General features: G+C 46.0%; 1 protein-coding gene across 2 annotated transcripts in view; it reads right to left on the bottom strand.

Annotated features, from left to right (window-relative positions):
- Positions 1-23,121, bottom strand: part of slf1 (SMC5/6 complex localization factor 1) — a 38,747-nt gene that overhangs the window by 4,855 nt on the left and 10,771 nt on the right. The window contains exons 12-17 of one of the 2 annotated variants that reach the window (XM_021620907.3): positions 22,790-22,961; positions 22,412-22,557; positions 21,931-22,073; positions 16,024-16,103; positions 12,505-12,597; positions 11,444-11,626 (exon numbers count right to left, since the gene is read on the bottom strand). In XM_021620907.3, coding sequence (XP_021476582.3) covers positions 11,444-11,626; positions 12,505-12,597; positions 16,024-16,103; positions 21,931-22,073; positions 22,412-22,557; positions 22,790-22,961 — 817 coding nt within the window. Of the gene's footprint in view, positions 1-11,426; positions 11,627-12,504; positions 12,598-16,023; positions 16,104-21,930; positions 22,074-22,411; positions 22,558-22,789; positions 22,962-23,121 lie in introns of both variants that reach the window. The other variant, XM_021620908.3, reaches the window with a different exon arrangement.

Genomic DNA, 23,121 nt, shown 5'->3' with positions numbered 1-23,121 from the left:
AGCCTCGAACGCACAGCAAAGTTGATCATGTGAGATTTCAAAATGTTTAAAAACTATGACTAGACGAATACAGCAAAGAGCTGCTGTTTAGATGAGTAAGCTCATGTTGAAGTTGGTATTCAGCCCTGTCAACACCTTGTGTTCTCCCTACTTCCACAAACACTACAACCAGCACTGCAGCTGCAATGAATGAGCGCAGCAAGGTGTTTCCATAAGCTAGCGCTGCTATTATTAGCGCCTTGTGCCTTTTTTAATATCAAGGAATATTGACCTTTCTCCAGTCATTGGAGTAACAACATGAATTGGCGCACGAGGCAGAAATAATGCGGTGCGACTTAAGTTTCGCCATCAGCCGGAGGACGGTGTCCCCTTTTCCCAGCGGAGGGAGGGACAGTGAGTCGGGTGAGAGGCAGCCTCACTGCTGCTCCCCTTCCTCTGCTCAGACTGACCATCAGATGCAGGCCATCAGTCCAGTAAAAAAAAACTAAAACAAATGATTATGCTCACTCAGCTGTGCCCTCACAAGTAATACAACAAATGATATATTACCACTGTGATGGTAATGGTCATATACAGTGGCTACAATGTTTGTTATATCATTTCAAAATGGCCGGAGAAGAGCGACATTGGCACGGCAACTCAAAGCATAGCCAATTTGCAGCGATAATGTATTGGGTCTATAGCTTACTGCACAAACCTCATTGCTACACAACTGCTTTTTAATTGGTTAATGTTACAGATGCTTACGTTTTTTTAAATTAAGTCGTGTAAATCTGAGCGGTAGATCTCGGCTTATATTTTGACTTGGAAAGTGGTCTCGGCTCTGAAAAGGACTGGTGTATAGTACACCATATTTGGTGGCAAGATCTAAACTGATTCTGACTCCCTCCCTCCAACGGAATCAGCCACTGCCTATTCTTCACAATCTGTCAGTGCTTTACTTCACACTTACACTGTACACACAAAACACACACACCCCTACACACACAGAGCGAGAGAGCGTTGGGAGTGTGTCCGGGGCTTGGTACGATATTGGCTCCTGCATCACGGAGAGCGATTAAAATGAGTCCAGGTATTGGCGCAATGTGTCAGATATGCTGCTCTGGAGATAAATAAAACACCTGGGGGATTAAATGTGAGCAGGGGTAATTACGCTATTTGCTCTACGTGTGTGTGTGTGTGTGTGTGTGTGTGTGTGTGTGTGTGTAGGCGGGGGAATTCACACGCCTCGCGAATGCTACTGCAGCATGCACCAGTCAGACGCAGCCTGATTGCCACACACACCATCACACACAGAGCACAGAGCCCTCTGGCCTTTAGAGGGCAGGCAAAGACAAGAAATACAAAAGCCAGAGTGGAGGAGGGGAGAAACCGAGCAAGGAGTCCTAGTTCCCCCCCCCCCCCACCCCCTCTCTCTCTCTCTGTCTGCTTTAGTTCCAGACGAGAGACGCAGAGGCAAACAGACTGGGATGCGGCTCCACAGCACAGCAGAGCACAGTAAACATCCCTCTCTCCATTTCCCCTTCCACCTGACAGAAAGACAACGAGAGACTGTGTGAACTGAGACCAGGGGCAACACCCCCAGAGGAGCACCCCTGCCCTACAACAACAGCAACCATAGGAAGACAATAGCACAGCATCAACCAATGGCACGGCCCAACCAGTCAATGTACACATCTCGACAGCCAGGGGAATAAAGCGTATTCTCCTAGTCTCCTTTCCTTCACGCCGATCTAAAAAATAAATTAAAAAAGACGACTGATTTGGTGAAATCACTGTGGATAAGGGAACAGGAGACAAAGAAACAAACCCACTATGGCTGGGACGATATCAGTATCGCGATACTTGTTTGTATCGTGGCAAGGAAACAAAACACCAAGTATTTTATTTGTATTACACATGTATTTATTTTCCAAGCTTACAGCAAACAATATTTTACACGCAGCAGGTTATTAAAAAGAACATAATAGTTTGGTCTACTTCATGCTTTCAATTTTGCCATGTAAAAATGATTGCGATACTGGTATCGTCACAGCCCTAGAAACCACTTGCCATCATTGAGACGCAGCCCACATCTTTAAGGGAACCCAGCCTGCTAGCGGTAGCGAGAGAGTCGTAGGGATAGTTGTTTGTTAGCGGTGGTAATGAGAGCTCTCCGGTTGAAGGGCTCATCACCCAATCAAACATAGGCCTGGGCAGACAGAGATTAGAGCCAGATTATGGGCCAGAGGGTTAGGGGTTGAAGGCTGGACTCTAGCTGTAATCCCCCACGGGCACACCTGCCACACACACAGCCGTTGTGACATCTACAGGACGAGGAACCAACAGATTGGAGCCGACATTGTAAATCCCTTGCTGCCCAGTATTCAAGCTTTATGCTGTTATGCATAAAGCACTTTGATAATAACCTCGATGAGGCACAGTGTCTTGTCAGTAGATGACCAAGGAAGTGCAGGGAAATGGCTAAGAAAAATGACATTGGCCAAGAAAATCCATGGCGTAGGCACGTGTCTTTCGATAAAGAGGTTAGACTCTCTCTTCATATCCTGTGACCTACCCAGACTTGTTACTGTGTAAGGGTCCGAGCAGCTTTAGTGCCCTTGGACCCTCATTGGCCCGTGGACAACATATAAAAGGAAGGAACTGGGTAGGCAACTTAGTACACAAAGCAGTCATGACCTCTTACAAACGGAAGGTCTATAAAACTACTCACTATCACACATTCAACACAGCTGGAAAATGTAATAATATAGAAGACTTGACTCCTCTTAATCTCTCGTGACCAGATTCACAGGAAGTGACAACCTTCGCGCAATTTTTACTTTTGGTTAACCGTGATCAGATACGTCTGAACTACGGCTTATTCATGTTGTTCTTGGACACGGTGGTGCTGCCTTTTGGGTCGACACACAGTCGATTCAAGTGAAGACCGATTGCTGGCGTTTTTGAGGTCCGGCCTGAACAGAGAGAAGAGACAGTCATAGGAAAAGGAAACGGAGACGCTAGACGTTAACCTTGGGGCCGTGCTTGTGTCTAGCCAGTCGCCCCTTGTTCCTCTGAGAGGAAAGGCGCGCAACTGGACCTTTGGAAGAGAAGGAGAAAATGGAGCGTTACAGGAGGAGTTGCTCGACCTATGTGTGTTTACTCCACTCGCATAAAAGAAGCCTCCTACCCTTCCTAAGCTGCCTCGATTGGCAGTAAAAAACAAAGCACCAGGCAAGTGGTTCTAACAGAGGAGGGCTAGTCTGGTCTAAGAGGGAGGTGGATGGGGTGGTGTGGGAAGTACAGAGAATGTACTTTGGAGCCTTATGGGGCTTAGGCCCTCCACCAAATCTCTACTTTCTCTTTCTCTCACAGCATTCAATGGTGTTTTGGATGTCTCCTCTATCTATATAAGAGTTTCCCCTTTCATGCTCCTCTCACGTGTGTGTGTGTGTGCGCATGCAGGCAAGCTGCTATTTATTCCAAGGTTGCACTTCTACTTGGGTTTGTGCGATTTTTCAGTCTTGCAAGATTTCTCGCAGCCCACCTAACCTTTTAAAACACAGCCTGAAGTTCTGCTGAAACACATGCACTGGCCACAGTGAGGGTTAAGCAACACGCTAACAACGTAGCAGTCGCTACCAGAACGTCTCTGGTTTCAGTCCCAGATGCGACGACTACCGAGTTGACCCCGATCAAGAAAGGCAAGGTTTACCCGCCATTTTGGAAACGGCGCGCCGCATCACAGCCTGAGGACATCTGTGACACTGCACAAGTCTGAGGGAACAAAACTGCTTCCTTTGCCGCCGAGCTAATGACATCTTTCAGTTCCACAAACATGAATTCAGAACTCAAAAGGGTTTGGGAAGGGAGGGGTGAATGACTGATGAATGCTTGGTGGTGTGACTAACAAACAAGCAGCCGCAGAAGAGGTCTGGTAGAACATAAATCGCTGTCCTCAAATGAACAATTAATTTGCAACTGCTTTAAGGAGCTACTGCCCCTAAAAACCAACTAATCCCTTCGAGTCACAAACGTTTATTCTGGTGTCAAAATTAACTACAAATGTGTAAATAGGACCATTTTTGTCAAAGTCGTCTAAACGTTTGGAACCGAAATGTGTCACAATGAGTAAATGAAGGTTGGGTTTGGATTACAATCATGTCCACGTGCAAACCGCCCCTACGCCCACACCGCGTCCCTTCATTGAATGGGGCTCTGTTGTTTCATCGCCCCCCGAACAACGATTTCAAAAAGATCACGGACGTTTTGAGACTGAAAAGCCTTTACGGATTGACCATGCAACGCAAGTTTAAAGCGGGATACACATCCAACAACTATGGTTTGTAAGCCCTGTCGAAGGACCCTATCATGTGGGGATAGGTGATGGAGATTTGTTGGCCATCTCACTAAAGTACATATGTCATTAATCACAATAATGACAGAGTTGTTTCCTACTAATTATTTGCTTATTTTAGCAATGTCATCGTATTTCTAAGTTAGTGTGACTTAAAACAAAACAGTCACATTAGCCTTCGAGCGGGTGCAACCCATGTCTAGGGCACAAATAAATATTGGATGCAGCTATGGTGGTACGAGCTAACTCATGTCTGACTACAACAGTGTACTAACTAGCAGCAACAAATTCAAACCAACCCAGAGCCATAGCAAAAGCATGTCACAGTTGGTTGAAAATTGTAACGCCCCCACTGGCCGGAATCTAATCTGGAGCCAGTCAAATCTACATCTGTATAGCATACAATTTGCAAACAAACCAGATTACATTATTTCTCAAGCTATGTTTATAATTTAGGAATGATGACAATGGTTGACCCTGTTTTTCTGTTAGACAAAGTGCACATTTGGATGCCAGGACCTACCAGAAGGCACAAAGGTGGGTATCATGTCATATGTCCAGCAATGTGATTACAAATGGTTTAGTGACCAATAATTTCATTAAATTGTTCACTTGCTATTTTCACAGCTTGTCAGGCAAGACCTCAGAATAAAAGTGTCACGCAACACAAGTACCCATGTGACACCTCTTACTGTCAGTCTCCCTCGACTCCTATGAAAAGGACCCGAGTTACTGCCCTGATGACAGACACATCAACAATGATAGGTAATGTGTGTTGTGAAAAGTTATTTTAAAAGAAATACCTGACTTGATAAAATAGGCTAATTCCCCAGCCAAGCAGATACAGTGGGGCAAAAAAGTATTTAGTCAGCCAGCAATTGTGCAAGTTCTCCCACTTAAAAAGATGAGAGAGGCCTGTAATTTTCATCATAGGTACACTTCAACTATGACATACAAAATGAGAAAAAGAATCCAGAAAATCACATTGTAGGATTTTTAATGAATCTATTTGCAAATTATGGTGGAAAATAAGTATTTGGTCAATAACAAAAGTTTCTCAATACTTTGTTATATACCCTTTGTTGGCAATGACAGAGGACAAACACTTTCTGTAAGTCTTCACAACATACTGTTGCTGGTATTTTGGCCCATTCCTCCATGCAGATCTCCTCTAGAGCAGTGATGTTATGGGGCTGTTGCTGGGCAACACGGACTTTCAACTCCCTCCAAAGATTTTCTATGGTTGAGATCTGGAGACTGGCTAGGCCACTCTAGGATCTTGAAATGCTTCTTACGAAACCACTCCTTCGTTGCCCGGGCGGTGTGTTTGGGATCATTGTCATGCTGAAAGACCCAGCCATGTTCACCTTCAATGCCCTTGCTGATGGAAGGAGGTTTTCACTCAAAATCTCACGATACACGATACATGGCCCCATTCATTCTTTCCTTTACACGGATCAGTCGTCCTGGTCCCTTTGCAGAAAAACAGCCCCAAAGCATGATGTTTCCACCCCCATGCTTCACAGTAGGTGTGCTGTTCTTTGGATGCAACTCAGCATTCTTTGTCCTCCAAACACGACGAGCTGAGTTTTTACCAAAAAGTTATATTTTGGTTTCATCTGACCATATGACATTCTCCCAATCTTCTTCTGGATCATCCAAATGCTCTCTAGCAAACTTCAAGCGGGCCTGGACATGTACTGGCTTAAGCAGGGGGACACGTCTGGCACTGCAGGATTTGAGACCCTGGCAGCGTAGTGTGTTACTGATGGCAGGCTTTGCTACTTTGGTCCCAGCTCTCTGCAGGTCATTCACTAGGTCCCCCCGTGTGGTTCTGGGATTTTTGCTTTTGTTTCTGGTGTCCTTTGACAGCTCTTTGGTCTTGGCGATAGTGGAGTTTGGAGTGTGACTGTTTGAGGTTGTGGACAGGTGTCTTTTATACTGATAACAAGTTCAAACAGGTGCCATTAATACAGGTAACAAGTGGAGGACAGAGGAGCCTCTTAAAGAAGAAGTTACAGGTCTGTGAGAGCCAGAAATCTTGTTTGTTTGTAGGTGACCCAATACTTATTTTCCACCATAATTTGCAAATAAATTCATTAAAAATCCTACAATGTGATTTTCTGGATTTTTTTTCCCTAATTTTGTCTGTCATAGTTGAAGTGTACCTGTGATGAAAATTACAGGCCTCTCTCATCTTTTTAAGTAGGAGAACTTGCACAACTGGTGGCTGACTAAATACCTTTTTGCCCCACTGTACATCTAGTAATAGTCATTTTAGTTGTGAAGTGCATTAGCAAAAAGCTCACCCCTTGCCTGCTCACCAACGGTCAACAAGGTAAATGTTCAGTAAAACCCTTTTCATAGCAAAACCCTTTTCATTCCATGTGTCACTGATGAACTCTGCCTCAACCTGTTTCTACAGATGGACTGGAGCGTCGGTCGTTTGATGGGGAGACCATAATTGAGTTTGTGTGTCAGATATCACCCACATCCTAACTGCCGTTGGTAATAGAACTGTGACTGTGTGTGTGTGTGTGTTCACAGAAACATCCATGGAGACTTGCAAGATGTTGTGATGAAGTACAGACGGACATACAGGCTTGATACTGATGCCTCTGAATAGACAGAGACCTGGCACTCAGCATACAAATTATACTAGACAACTTTTTCTTGTATTGTCTTTTTTTATTATTATTGAATTGAATGGTATCAGTCAGTATGGGGAGGGAGAAACCCTGTGTATTCTGCACCAGGATCTGGGAACTCCTGTTGTATACGGGAAACCACACAGGAAGGTATGACCACTCTGACATGTTTGCCAAGGTAGCCCCATTAACAGCAGACAAAAACGCCGATAGGCGACGTATCTGTCACAGCTGGGAATGACAATGAAAGGTGAAAGGTGCACATTGTCATATTAGCAGAAGACTGCCTCTATGGTATTATGTAAAGTGTTGTTTATTCTACATGGACCTGCTACTTTGTTTGAAAGTTATCAAAACCCTTAGTTTGTTACTCATCGTGTATTCATTCCTAGGCGTTTCTATAATGGTCTCTCTGCGTTGTTGAGAAGGGCCCGTAAGTAAGCATTTCACTGTTAGTCTACTACACCTGTTGTTTCCGAAGCGTGTGACATAACGATTTGATCTGCAGAAATTCAGCAATTGCATTCTTCTCATATTATTCTGTAGGCTACTGACCTATTCAAAGCTTCCTCCGGCATCTCACCATACATCTCACCTGTGCCTGTAGTTATGGAGCGCCACCTGCAGGAGGTTTGTTCGTTGTGATCGAGTGGTGGTGGTGGTGGGGGGGGGGGGAGACGACATCTGCGGCCAAGGTTCTGACAGATGGGTGTGTCTTGGTGGTGGCAAGGACACATCCAAGAAACACCCACATCAAGCCACACCAACTCATATTTGGCTTCTGTCATGGCAGCCAGCATTTCTTGAAGAGCAAGCCAAAAAACTAGGTTAAATCAGCGGGTGCAGTTCCTCTTTATCCTACGGTTGAGCAGACGCTCGTGATGAGGAAAGAAAAGTACAAAAAAAAAACACTAATTAATTAACCTAGTGTAGTGTAGCCTAATCTAAATGAGCTGTTTAGCTGGTCTGTTTTAGCTGGGCCTCAATGAGACTGGATGTAGAGGGTTGCTAGGCTAGGCTAAGCAAGACTTGGTCTGCTTACTAACATGGGTGGCTGTATTGAGCCCACGCCACCAGAGATTAAGGCGCAGGGCGACAGCTTGAAGGCTCTTTTCTTCCTGCCTCTCTCTCCACGCCTCTCTGGAGCAGCTCAGATCTCAGCCACAGCTCCAGGTCATTTTCCATTCCAATCAGGGGCACTCTCTCTCTCTTTCTGGTCATCCTGCAAAATTTAAACACTCCCAGCCGAGGAGGGGGCACAGCGAGCGGGCACACACGCTAACACACACACAGGGTCGTGTGGGCAAGTCTTCAGAGAGCAGAGGGAGGGGAGAGAGCAGGCCTTTCCCTCAGCCATGGCATGCTTTCCCCGCCAGCACCCCAGGGTCGAGGGTGGGGGCCATACGTTCCAACCCCCACCACCCCTTCTCCTCCCTCCCTCTGTGTCCTCCAGCCAGGGTTATTATTTCAGGGTTACAACACTGCCATTGAAAGGCCTTGTTTGTTTGGCAGTGGCAGCGAGAGCTGCCTTTCCGACCAAGCCCTGGCAGCTCAGCTGAGTTTGGCTGTTGGGAACAACAACAGGGTGACAGCCAGGCAGCAGCAATTTAGTAACCACTACAACGCTTGCTAGCTAACCCCACCACTAAAGATATTTTTTTCATGTATAAATGTATTCAGTAATTATCGTAAACCAAATAGTCAGTAGAAAACATATTAATACATTGAAGCTACTTTACTTGGCCCTCTTCTTTAAGCTCAATGAGTGGTAAATGGAGCCAAGCTGCTGTCCAAGTGGCTCCAAAACTGTCTTGATGTGTAGGACCCAGCCACCTGCTAATCAAAGCCCCTGGTTCGAATGTTCTGTTCAATGGGAATCGCTCGCTCCGTCCTTTCCATCGGTCAGCCTGAAGGCCAGTGATGTCCGTGGGGACAGACCGAGACACTGCAACCCCTTCCCTCTCCCCAGCTAGCCTCACTACCTCCAGTCACAACGTCAAGAAACAGAAACTAAGTGAAAGAAAGGGGTCAGAGGAAGAGACTATTGGCAAAATGAAAGTGTGCGTGTGAGCTGTCTGTGTGGGCTGCACCAGTCACTGCGAGCGTCGTCTTACTAAGACTCTGCTCGGTGCTGCCCGCTAGGCCACATCACTGAGAGATGGATGGAGCAACTGCTGCTAGAGAAACGAGAGAGCGCTCACAATTTAACACGCAGCTCTTTTTGTCATGTATAAATGCGTGTTAAATTGTGAGCGCTCTCTCGTTTCTCCAGCAGCAGTTGCTCCATCCATCTCTCAGTGATGTGGCCTAGCGGGCAGCACCGAGCAGAGTCTTAGTAAGACGACGCTCGCAGTGACTGGTGCAGCCCACACAGACAGCTAACACGCACACTTTCATTTTGCCAATAGTCTCTTCCTCTGACCCCTTTTAAAATTTTGCTCCTTTTCTTCCTGTCACCATGCAATGAAAAAAAAAAAACTCAGTTTTCTCACCGGGACCAAACAATCCCAATCTAATTTACTTTTTGAGGACAGAATATATACATGTGTTAATAGGAAAGCCAAATCAAATTAACTATAATTAGTCAAATTGGAGAGTGAGGCAGGGAAGTGGCGGCAGCCTACATGGGAGTCTTGTTCAACGCTGTCTACCTCCCCCCACACACACACCTACCCATCCCCCCCTCCACCACCACCACACACACACAGCAATGCAACCACCACCTCCTCCCCCCTTTCATTTTGACACACGTCACACTCACTTCAAAGCTCCCAAACAGCGATTGCATGTGGCAAGCAAACACACAGAGACACACAAACTATTTCTGTTGTGACACATTTCCCACCAAACCAGCGTGTGAATTTCACAAGCGGCAGAACCTGACGACTCTAATCTCTTCAAAAAGACATTAACAGACATCTTATGAGTGGATGGGTAATACGTTTGGACAGACGTTGCGATGGAACACAGAAAGGAAGAGAGGGTGGTGGTGGTGGGGGGATAGTAGAGATGCATAGATGATTTAGATGAGACTGTGGCCGTAAGACTGTTAGGCCGCTAAAGTCCAGTGCCAATTTCCATGATACCACAAAGCCACATTTCAGACTCATTCATCCACCCATATTCCTCTCACCTCATTCAATGGTTAGGCTACATTTCCAAATACTACAGTAGCCCTCAAACCAATAAAGTAACTCGTCGACCTTGTGTGTGAAGCATTTGTTTCTCTGTGTGTGTGTGTGTGTGTGTGTGTGTGTGTGGTCACGGTACCAACATTTTGATAAAAAGCTATTTTTGCCCATTCTAATGCAAACTATTCCAGTGAGGTACTAAAAGGATTTCTCCGGTACTTTTGTAAACTTTTACGCCAGTTGTTTTGAAAGTAGCGCTCACGAGCCAAGAGTGGTCCCCTAAAATTGCGTACTACATCATATATGATATGTGCACTTCGTCATTGCTCTCTCTCTCACTCTGCTGTGTGCGCATGATGTGCCTCTTGCTAGCTGTCACTCAAATGCTGAGGGGCTGAAGCTCATTGGTCGAAATTGAATTGCTAGGGGCTGGCCCACATGAAAATATAGGAAAAATGGCACAGCACCGCTTCCAGAAAAACAGCTGCTTTCAAACTAGGGATTTCATGGCTAATTGAGGTAAAACAGTAATTCTGCATTGACACATCCAGCCCAAAGTGGGAAGTTTAAAAAAATATTTGAGAGTTCCTCTTAATCTCTATACAATGTGAGACACATTTGACAGAAATAGCTAAAGTAATAATTCTAGCACCGAACCGTCAGAGGAAGGCCCAAAAATTTTTTCCAAGACTCCAGTCACCCAAGTCCGACTGTTCTCTCTGCTACCGCACGGCAAGCGGTACCGTAGCGCCATGTCTAGGTCCAAAAGGGTCCTTAACAGCTTCTACCCCCAAGCCATAAGACTGCTGAACAATTAATCAAAATGGCTACCGGACTATTTACATTGACCCCCCTCCCACACTGTATTTTTACACTGCTGCTACCCGCTGTTTATTATCTATGCATAGTCAGTTTACCCCTACCTACATGTACATATTACCTCAACTAACCTGTACCCCTACACATTGATTCGGTACTGGTACCCTCTGTGCTTCTACATCTGCATTGCTTGCCGTTTGGGGTTTTAGGCTGGGTTTCTGTACAGCACTTTGTGACATCGGCTGATGTAAAAAGGGCTTTATAAATACATTTGTTGGAATTTGATTGATTTATAGCCTCGTTATTGTTATTTTATTGTCTGTTTATTTTATTTTTTTACTTTAGTTTCTAAACTCTATTTCTTGAACTGCATTGTTGGTTAAGGTCTTGTAAGTAAGCATTTCACGGTAAGGTTGTATTCGGCGCATACGACAAAACTTTTTATATTTCATGTTCCAGAATGGAAAAAGTACAGAAGTTTCGGCATACCATGCGCGCTGACTGACCTGCATGCTGCAGGAGCATCATGGCGATGTCCGTGTGTCCACTGAGCAGCGAATCATGTAGGGGGCTGACTCCACCAACCTGGCTGTACAGGTGAGGGGTGGGCCGGTGGCGCAGCAGGGCCTCCACACACGCACGGCTGCCATGGTTACACGCCTCGTGCAGGGGCGTCCAGCCTGCGTGGTCTAAGTAGTAACACACACACACACACACACAAATATGCGCACACACACACACACAACAGACAAAACGGTCATCCAATTATATTTTTAAGATTGAATTCTACATTATGATTTAAATGGACAACACCTATGACAAGCATCAAACAACATATTATACTGCTAATATCTTCATAGCTAATAGCAGCCATATTTTCATTTGAAAAGCAAATAATCTAGGATACTCTAATAATTTCTCTACATCCAAAGCTAGACACACACCAAAACGTCATATTTAATAGCTTAAATCTATATTGATCTGAAGAAAGGTAGGTTGGCGTATTCTGTAGGTGTAATCGTTCTTGTGCTCGTTAAACAATAGGAGTTCTCTGTCTCGGAGACCAGAGGCCTCGTTATGGGGACAGGCTTGCGTTCCGTGTCACTAGAGCATAGAGATCTCAAACTAGTCCTCCCACCACTCCAAGCCCTTCAGTTTGTCCCGTTTCCTTTTCGCCATCACGTCTCTGGTTTTATTTACTCTTCGTCCTCTTTCACCCAATCTCCACTTAGCACGTTAGACGACCATCCAGCAACGCATCTAAACTATTAAACTAACGCTGCATCTGCATAAGCCACTGAAATGGACTGAAAAGGAAGACGGTTATTATATTTGCCCTGGAAAAAAAAAAACAGGTGGAAATATAAGAGGAAGTGCATTCACTTGGCAGAGAGACTGTAAATCTAACCCCCAACCCACCCCGTTCCTCCCAAGACACACCCTTTGCATTTTAGCTAAAGGTTACACTGATGACGCACACTTCTCTTTTCCTTCCTTCTCTAATTCCACGTTAAAAATCGCTCCACGACACCCTAAAGTGGAAGCAGTGAGAGGGGGGGGGACCTACCTTTCACGTTGACGTCGGTCCCAGGAAGTGCTAGGATCTGAAGCAGCGTCTCAACCTGGTTCCTCTTGCAGGCTCTGTGGAGGAGTGTCTCGCCTTCACCAGGACCGCGTCAATGGGCACAAAGGAGGAGAGAAAAAAAAAAGAGAAATCCAAAATTAGGGTGTGTCTTACCCATTGTCCCCCTGTTACACTCACACACCAATAATGTACTGAAGAAATGTCCCCAAAGACCACAAAAAAAAAAAAAAAACTGACCTAAAAAAAAGAAGAAAAGGAGAACCTCCAATGAGAATGTGATTTAAGAGGAGAGATGACAAACAGGGGGAGATAAAAACATTTATTTTAAATAAAGTCATTTAAAAAAGGTAGTGAATTGGGCTCTTTCTCCTCCCTCTTTTTTTGGGGGGACAGAGGGATTTTCCACTTACACCAGAGCTTCACAAAGTTAATAAACGGACTGTGAGTGTGAGAAGAGCCTCTTCCTGTCACGTATTGTTCCTCTGGAGGAAGTTATGGTACACAGCCCAGGCACAAAGGCTCCAAAAAGGATTCTTCACACATCCAAGGTTCAAAAGCTCCCACTGGGCATTACCACGTGATATTTAATCAGCAAACTACAACACCCAGACACAAAAGACTTATTTACATTTCCCCCCCCCCGCTCTCTTTTTGATACAATATTAAATCAGGAATATATTAGGAGGGACAGTACCCCCTATTTTCATGTATGGCTGAACTTCACAAGAAAGTTAAAGGCCAAGCATGAGTGCCTCTTTGCTTGCCAGTATAATACAGGACTGCAGAATTCCTAATAAATGCTTTACTAGCCTGCCTGGCCATACAGAGGCTTCACTGGAGCACAGAGCAGGGCATGGAGAGTGGGAGGAGAGGAACGAGGGGAGAAAGGGAGGAGAGGGCAGACAGAGACAGGACATGCAAGAGTGCAGGGGAGAGGAAGAGAGGCTTGCTACATTTCAAGGCACAGCGAAATACTGAAAATGCTCGACGCTTTCAACTTGAAGAGTTCCTTTCTTCCCAGAGGTGTCTTTGAGGTTGCATTAGACGCATTAAATGTGTTTTCCCAGCTGACGACGAGGTTGAAGGGCGGGACAGCAAAGAAAGAGACGCTGTTTATCTGGAGCTTCGACAACATCTGGACGAGGAACAGCGAATGGTTTCACTGTTCTTTCTTCTTTTTTTTCGTGTCAAAATGCAGAGGTAAGCCACAAAGCAGAAGGTAGCTTGTGTTGTGGAATATATTTCAGATCTCCAGTGCCAGTTGCCCTGCTGTATCATGCCCCAGCGCCCTCCTCGAAAAAACACCTTCCCTTCCAGAGCAACCCAGCGTCTCTTCGGTGCGTTGCCTCTCGCCAGCCCAAAACACAGGAAATCCAAAATTAATCCTGCCTCTCCTCAGTTATGGGTTTTGAAATGCGGTGTTGTCCGTTATGTCCAACTGGAATAGTCCGGATTTTAAAAGGGACAGCCGGTACTGGTGGATCGGATCTGGCGGTGGAGCTTCCCAGAACAGTACCGTGAACCCAACTGCACACTCTCCTCTCTGAGTTACTGGTCCATACCAATATTCTCACACCATGCGGCGAGGAATACACTGGAGCCAAGATGGCCGACATGAGCACAGTTTCCAACGCAACCTCTCCCTCATAAAGCGCTACTTCCTCAATCTTCCTATAATAACAGTTAAGAAATAAGACCACATTCTTTCCATGTAAATAAATTATCTCCAAATCGAATAAACATAAAATTCAAAATTAATAATAACCATGGGGGGGACAACAAAAAAAACAGCAATAACTAGACTAGAGAGTGAAGTCCAAGTGGGCCTTAATGAGTTGTTCTGCACTGTGGCAGGTCAGCGTTCTGCACAGTGTGTTCCACCATTACAGCCTCTAAAAACGCTGTGATTAAAACACCCATTCCACAGCTCCCCGTGTGTACACATCCTCGCAAATGCCAGGCCCAATCCACGCACTGTTAAATCACTGTAATGGCTCCAATTTGGACGAAATGCCTCCATTACAGGGGTAATTGCATGCTCAGCATTTATAAAGCACGGAATGGATAAATCCGCCTGTCCTTTTCTAGAAATCCCTCTAACAATCCCCCATTTCATTCTTTAATAGAAAAGTTAAATGTGTGTGTTGAACCCCCTCCACTTTGTCTGTGTAGCCGTACTGCGTGTTGACTGGCAAGCTGGTTCAAAACGCCGCTGGCAATCGGTTCCAATAAGAACGCTATTTGTCAGAACGGTGCTAGAAAACTATACACAGTGCCAAGTATTCATTTACACCCATGTCTGAATGTACAACCTCGTACACTATTGGATGGTAATATCCTACTGTATAAAAACACCAAACCTGGCTTGCCATGGAAGTTTAAAAACTGCGTAAGAATGTTGTGAACTGGGCTTGATCGGTGACATACGACAGGGAACCGATTTGATGTGTGTAGAGAGCATCACAAGACGGTGGTCACTGGATAGCGATGTGATTTCAATTGAGCGTTCTAACAGGAATCAGGGGTACAATATGCCACTTTTTAATGTTGCACCTCACCTACTGTAAGAGTGCTCTCCTCAATGCTAGCTATGTTAGTAGCACCCAAGAAACTCAACAGTGGAGTCAGGACAGCACGTACACCAAGGAGACTGTAGAACTGCCAGTGCACAGACAACGACCTTCCTAAACCCACAGCCCCTCTCAGCTGCTAGAGATATGCAGCACAGAAAAATAGGTCATAGGAAAGCAATATGAAATCTGTGTGTGTGTGTCCGAGAGATGTGCTGATGGTTCATCAAAAATGTATGCTGAGCGCATCGGTATAGAGATCACGTAGTGGAAAAACAACACATGCAAACAGCCTGGAGTCTCCTGCCTGCCCTCCCCGACACCACCTCCCTGGCTCTGGTGCAGGGCCTTTCTGATCAGGTGAGAGGGGAGATATGAGCGCTGACACCTCAGAGAGTTCACACAGAGTGCCAAGCCTCTTAAGTGCAGGAAGTTGTGCACGTAGTAAGTCACTTTCACAGCACAGCCCTAATTACTGTGTTTAATATTCTTAAACTGGGGATCTGACGACCAATTGTGTGCCCGTGTGGTGGTGGTGTTGTCTTTTGTCATTATTTCCACGTTTCTCTTTTATCCGTGCGATTATGATTCTTTTTTTCTTTTTTTTTTACCCTAAAAAATGTGAATAATAGATCCAAAAAATAAACAGTGTGTGGAATTTCAATGAGAATGCCAGAGGTGGCAAACAAGGTGAACTCGTTACAGACGAGAAAAGCCTATTGAATCCACCCACATAGCTACACCATCTGCTAATCCATGGCTTTATAAATACATAATGGGCTCTTCATTAAGTTCAAACGGACGACAAGGCTCTCGTGTCCTCGCTCTACTGATGACCTAGTCCTGTGCATCAGTCTATGAAAAATACATTTTTTTTTGCTTGCAAATATGCAGAGAAGCGTGTGTGTGTGTGTTTGTGTGTGTGTGTTACCTGCTGTGTTGACACGGTTGAGACCTCTGGGGATGTTCTCCTTGCCCAGACCTGCTCCGTTAACCAGACTGCTGGCCATTCTGGGTAGAGACGGGAGACAGGGTCAGGTCTGACAACAAACATTATCGTCATGGCCATTCTTCAAACTATTTAATACTGCCACAATGAATGTCCATAGAGAGGAATTTCCTTTCACAGCTGGGATTAGTAATTCTACATCTTATGAAGACACGGACACGCGCACAAAGCAATGGAACATCCTCGGAGTAACAGAGCAGTGGCAGCAGTGTGTACAGGGCCACTGTGCTGTGCCTCATTCAAACAGACAACTACCAGGACCCTGGCAAAGAGATACTCTCAGCTCAGTCTTTTAATGGCTGTCACTATGAAGCACTGTGCACCTACTAAAGCCCATACTCTCAAATACAGTGCAGTCAGTGTGTTACTCGTCTCCACTGTGTGTCCCCCCCCCCCCCCCCCCCACGTTTGAAGAATAACCAAAATTAAGGTCACACCCAATTGCACTGAGGAAATGGATCCTGTGAGGTAGTGTAAACGCCAAGGAGGACGCTGGGTAAATTAATACTCTAGAATGCAATTCAATATTTCCTACAGAATTTAATGATGACGTGGTCAAGGAGAGATGACCAGTTTGGCCATGCAGCAATAACACTACAGCCTGAGCTGTGTGTCCTGGCTGTGGAATACCGCAACACCGTCCCATCTAGCTAGCGACGACGCGCTTGATCAAATTACCACACACGGCGGCTCCGTAGGCGTCACAGGTCCTTTTTCCGTCCTTTTTCCGCCGCCTAGTAAGTAAAACCCCAACTGAGTTATTTCAATGGGGAAAAAGGAGATTATGAGAAATAAATAAAGACGAAGTAGTGAAAGTGCGTTCTTCAAAGCTGCGTAGTGCTAATAGCTGTATGGCTGTCAGTAGTGCTGTGAGTGAGTGTGCGGAGGGGAGACCTGTTGCCTGGCTGCCAGCAGGACGTCTGACATGTGGGTGACAGTGAAGAGGAGAGAGAGGGGGAGGCATGCTTTACTACAGGGAAGCCTGCTTGTTCCCTGTAATTGGGCTGTTCAGAACCCGGGCGGAATCTCCCCGACAGTGTGGGAGGAACACACGTTCTGTCACGTAGCTTGTTATTAGCAGGGACAAGTCTGTGAAGAGATCAGAAGTGCCTGCGTGTGTGTGAGAAACATTTTCATCTCATCCCACTTAACTCAAAAAGTACCCTGTCCACATGGGGAGACGGGCAACAGACTTGGCGAGAGAGCCTCTCTCATTCCCCTATGATCGTCCATACTATAGAGGATTATCATTCTGTCACTCTGGGTGCAGGATCACTGCAAGCCCGGGGGCATTGTACAATAAGCCATTCAGCCAACACAAAATACACACAGACACACACACACACACACACAAAGGCAGCAGACTCTCTCCAGTGCCATTTCCACCCCACACGGTGTGATAAAGATCACCTCAGAATCAGAGAGGCAGCAACATAAGAAACACTTCCACAACTGCTTTTGTTCAATTGCATTTGAGGCTTTCTAAAAGGTTCTTTTTTAATCATAAAAAGCAGTTTTATTTCATTTAAAAAATGTTTTACAATAGGCAGAAGAAGTAACAAAACAGGTAATGAATAGTGTAGAGCCCTCAAACTCAACTCTGGACCTTGAAAACAGTCCCACTGCTCCCCCCCCCAGACAGATTTAGACCTGGGACACCATGTGTATGCAATTAATTACCGGGTAGAACACAAAACCAGCAAGCTTTTCAGAATTCACCAATAAATTGGTCCACATGGAATGCTAAAGGCATAGAAACCGTAAATGACTTTGTAATAGGAAATAATTGTAAAAAGCAATTTTGGACTGACCAATGTAGATATTTTCAAATACATGCAACTTATCTTTCATATCAGGAAAATTCTATTTGAAATGTTTGGGACATCAGGACACTCTCGAGGGAATCTTACCGAGTCAAAAAAGGATGGTCATATGATAGGTTTTGTATATCTTACCTTGCAGAGAGCCTATCCAACTGACAACCTCTTAGAAAAAAAATATTGGAACCATGAATTAAAAATAACTGATATTGGCACAAGATGGAGGGAATGTTGGAACATTAACAAAATGACAGTTAACGAAAATGAACGCTTAATACTGTATAAAACTAATGTATAGAATGTATTATACAAGCGACAACATTCACCAATTCTACAGCACGACGGCAGAGTCACGTTTTAAGTGTAAAACTAACAACGATTCAATTATCTATGCCTTCTGGGAATGTTATCAAGTCCAAAAGTTATGGGCTCAGCTAGAAAGTTGGCTGTGAGAAGTATTACAATGTAAATTCACTGACTCTGTCAGTCTGCATATGTTCAAGGCATGGCATATGAGGGTGTAGTGAGATACCTGATGGGTTGGATGATACTCTTATCTTACTTAACTGGAAATCAACCAATCCTCTACTGATAACAATGGAAAGGTCAATGCTTTATTATCCAAAATGTTGAAAGTGGGTGGGCTACTGAGAGAAATAAAATGGTGCAGTTTGAGGCCATGTGGCGGAGAGTGATGCAAGCGCTGGAGATGGTGTGAGCAAGTGGGTCTGGGCAGGTGTGATGATGTTGTTTGTGTGCGTATGCTGTCATTTGTGTGTGTATATGTTTTGTAATAATAAAAAATATATTTTTTAAATAGAATTGTACCAAATATATTTTCAATAAGCAAACATTTTATTTTCAGCTTGTGTACAAATGCGAAAGTAAAACTAACCAAAATTAAACTTAACAAGAAGCATAAAAATAGTGCAAATAGAACAGATCTACAGCTTCTCAGACTTGCTTTCAATGAGAAAATCTAATCTAATTTTGTGTCACATGGGCCGAATAAAACAGGTGTAGTGAAATGCTTTTTTATAAGCCCTTAACCAACAACGCCGTTAAGAAAAATATATGTCAAGTAAAAATGTAACATAGTTAAAGAGCAGCAGTAAAATAACAGTAGCGAGGCTATATACAGGGGGTACCGGAACAGAGTCAATGTTCGGGGACACAGGTTAGTCGAGGTAATTGAGGTAATATGTACATGTAGGTAGAGTTAACGTGACTATGCATAGATAATAACCAGAGAGTAGCAGCAGGGTAAAAAACAGGGGTTAGGGTAGTCATTAGATTAGCTGTTCAGGAGTCTTATGGCTTGGGGGTGGAAGCTGTTAGGAAGCCTTTTGGACCTAGACTCAGCGCTCCGGTACTGTTTGCCATGCGGTAGCAGAGAGACTAGGGTGGCTGGAGTCTTTGACAATTTTTAGGAACTTCCTTTGACCGCCTGGTATAGAGGTCCTGGACAGCAGGAAACTTGGCCCAGGGCCGTACGCACTACCCTCTGTAGTGTCTTGCGGCCGAGCAGTTGCAATTCCAGGCAGTGGGTGATACAATCAATCAGGATGCTCTCGATGGTGCAGCTATAGACCTTTCGAAGATCTGAGGACCCATGCCCAATCTTTTCAGTCTCCTGAGGGGTAATAGGCATTGTCGTGCCCTCTTCACGACTGTCTAGGTGTGTTTGGACCATGATAGTTTGTTGGTGATGTGGACACTAAGGAACTTGAAGCCCTCAACATGTACCACTACAGCCCCGTCGATGACAATGGGGGCGTGCTCGGTCCTCCTTTTCCTGTAGTCCACAATCACCTCTTTTGTCTTGATCATGTTGAGGGAGAGTTTGTTGTCCTTGCACCACACGGTCAGGTCTTGGACCTCCTCCCAAAAGGCGACCTCATCGTCTGTCGGTGATCAGGCCAACCACTGTTGTGTCATCTGCAAACTTAATGATGGTGTTGGAGTCGTGCCTGGCCATGCAGTCATGGGTGAACAGGGAGTACAAGAGGGGACTGAGCACGCACCCCTGAGGGGCCCCCATGTAGGTTCAGCGTGGCAGATGTGTTGTTACCTACCCTTACCACCTGGGGGCGGCCCATCAGGAAGTCCAGGATCCAGTTGCAGAGGGAAGTGTTTAGTCCCAGGGTCCTTAGCTTAGTGATGAGCCTTCAGGGCACGATGGTGTTGAACGCTGAGCTGTAGTCAATGAATAGCATTCTCAGGTAGGTGTTCCTTTTGTCCAGGTGGGAAAAGGTAGTGTGGAGTGCAATAGAGATTGCATTGTCTGTGGATCTGTTGGGACGCTATGCAAATTGGAGTGGGATAATGGTGTTGATGTGAGCCATGACCAGCCTTTCAAAGCACTTCATGGCTACAGAAGTGAGTGCTATAGGTCGATAGTCATATAGGCAGGTTAACTTAGTGTTCTTGGGCACAGGGACTACCTGAAACATGTGGATATCACAGACACAGTCAGGGAGAGGTTGAAAATGCCAGTGAAGACACTTGCCAGATGGTCAGTGCATGCTCAGAGTACACGTCCTGGTAATCCGTCTGGCCCCACGGCCTTGTGAATGTTGACCTGTTTAAAGGTCTTACTCCCATCGGCTACGGAGAGCGTGATCACACAGTCATCCAGAACAGCTGATGCTCTCATGCATGCTTCAGTGTTACTTCTATGCTCACTTCGAGGCAAGCAATTTTGCTCGTCTGGTAGGCTCGTGTCACTAGGCAGCTCGCGGCTGTGCATAACAGATCTTTAACACACATTCTACGTGAAATTGTTCAGGTCGCCAAAAAAGCTGCCTACTATGCCTTTAAGGGATGCTGTGATTCACTGTGCTGTAGTAAAATAATACATATATGTTTTATTGTCACACAACGGATAGGTGCAGTGAAATGTGTTGTTTTACATGGTCAACCATATTAGTGCGGCGCCCCTGGAGCAAATTAGCTATTAAGTACCTAGCTCAAGGACACGTCGGCAGATTTTTCAACTTGTCGACTCGAGTCTTCGAACACGCGACTCTTCGGTTACTGGCCCAACGCTCTAACTGCTAGACTACAGTAACATGTGTCGAGAGAGGGCGAGAGAGCGATACAGAGAATGACAAACCCAAACGGGCTTAAACAGAAAAGCAATAAGCTCTGCTTGATTAAGCCAGCAGGAGGAAACAGGGCTTCAATTATGGAGAGCCTCCCGCCAGCCTTTGTCTGGACTTGTGCCCTGATGGCAAGCTGTCCTTACAGGAAGAGCTGAGGAGAGCAAGAGAGGGACTCTCCTCATCACACACTTTATCTATTAAGGCACATTCATGGCCTCTCACTCACATGCTACCTCAGCTTTCTAAACCAAATCATCTATATCATACGATCCCCTCACCCCAACTCTCTGAGTAATACACAATTATTCATTGAAAAATATATATTTTTGTAAGGTGAGGTAACAAAATAACTTGTCTTTTGATTTTCTATTGAAAAAGGTGAATGTTGGTGATTAAAGTGTTTGAGTGGAAAAGAGGCCGAGGCTGGTCGGTGAGTGAGCTGCTAGCCTTGAGGTGAACCTCATCCCCAGCGGGCCCTGCCACCCCGTGTCTGTGCCAGCGGCGGGGTGTTGAACAGCAGCAGCTGCCTGGTATGACGCGGGGGGGGGGGGTGGTGGCAGGGGAGAGAGGTGAGCCATCAGTCTGTCCAGAGAAGCCTAGCTGTAGGGTCTCTAACCTGCTCTCTGCACCTCTCCTGTAATCTCTGATACATAGGCATGTGAGGAGGCATGTCCACTGAGGACTCCACATCTCCACACTCACTCTGACCTGCTCTCTCACACTCTCCTCTCCTATGGCATCCTCTCACCCCCTCCTTCTTTCCCCTCATTTCACCACATCTCCTCCCTTTCTCACCTCTCCCATCCACACAGCTTTCCCCCCTCTACACCTTCCTCAGGGAGGTTGGTTGTATGGCCTCTAGCCTGACTGGAGTGGTCAGTGGGGGCACAGACACACAGACTCACCCTGTATCAGTCCCCTGGGTGCTCCAGCTGCAGGAGGTGGGTTCAGTCCCAGGCCGAGGGCCCCCGCTGTCTGCCCGGGAGACTCTGGAGCCACCTGTCCTGACCGCGCACAGCCTCCCCAGGGCTGGCAGGTAGGAGGACACCTGTCAGGACACACACACACACACACACACACACACACACACACACACACACACTAAGATGAAGGAGAGGGTCTTTATAGAGAGGGTCTGTAGTATAGGAGGTGTGTGCGTGTATGTTAGACAGAAGAATAAAGACACCAGCGTTAGCAGCTGTGACAGTGAGAGGCCCAGCAGTGAGGACAGCAGCAGGAGAATCTGATCCCAGCAAAATAACTGGCCTGTATGTGCAACAGAGCTCCAATACACTGTACCGCTGTTGCACTTGTACTACACCTGGGACACAAGAGCCAAGACGGGGAAACCAAACACATTCTAACATAGGCTTGGCCAAAACGTACAATCTTCCTTAGCGAGATGGGCTCTGCTCCTATGATGATGCCGTTCCTGCAGCACACGTTCCTAAAGATGGCGTCTGCCGTGACCATCCGTAGCCTGGTTGGGACCATCCCGGGAACAAACGTCTGGAGGACATCCGGGGGCAGGTCTGAGGGCAGGAAGAATACCATCCACATCAACACGGGAGCAGTTAGAACACATGATTAACACTGTGCTGCTGTGTGTCAGACTGGTTGCGTCCCGAATGGTACCCGATTCCCTATACAGTGCACTACCTCTCACCAGAGGTCCACAGGTAGTGCGAACGTTGTGTACTATAATCGGGAACAGAGTGCCGCTCGGGACGGAGCCTCAGACCTGCGTGCAGTGCAGCGTAGTACCCTGACAGAGGATGGCGATGTGTTGAGCCAGGTCCTCCAGGCCTTTGTCCACCAGGCTGCGGTTGAGGCGGCTGTACTCCTGCCACCAGTAGTCCACCACCACGCCCAGCGTGTCCTGCAGGGTCAGTACCAGCGTCTGCCTCCGGTCTCTCTCACAGTCCCTCTCCTGACCCTACGCAAGCAACCACAGCACAAAAAAACAGAGCTGGGTAGTTAGCTGGACCAGAGTGAGGGCCCAATTCCATTACAATTCCTGCAATTCCTCCCCGCACCAGTCTATTTCTATGTGCACAAACACTGTTCACACCCCTCTTGTTGGTGGAGAGAATTTT

This window comes from Oncorhynchus mykiss, chromosome 11 (genome assembly GCF_057628025.1).
Source record: "Oncorhynchus mykiss isolate SJ-2025 chromosome 11, ASM5762802v1, whole genome shotgun sequence".
Lineage (NCBI taxonomy): Eukaryota > Metazoa > Chordata > Actinopteri > Salmoniformes > Salmonidae > Oncorhynchus > Oncorhynchus mykiss.
The sequence above is the reverse complement of the archived record's forward strand: the minus strand, read 5'-3'. Positions and strand labels throughout refer to the sequence as shown.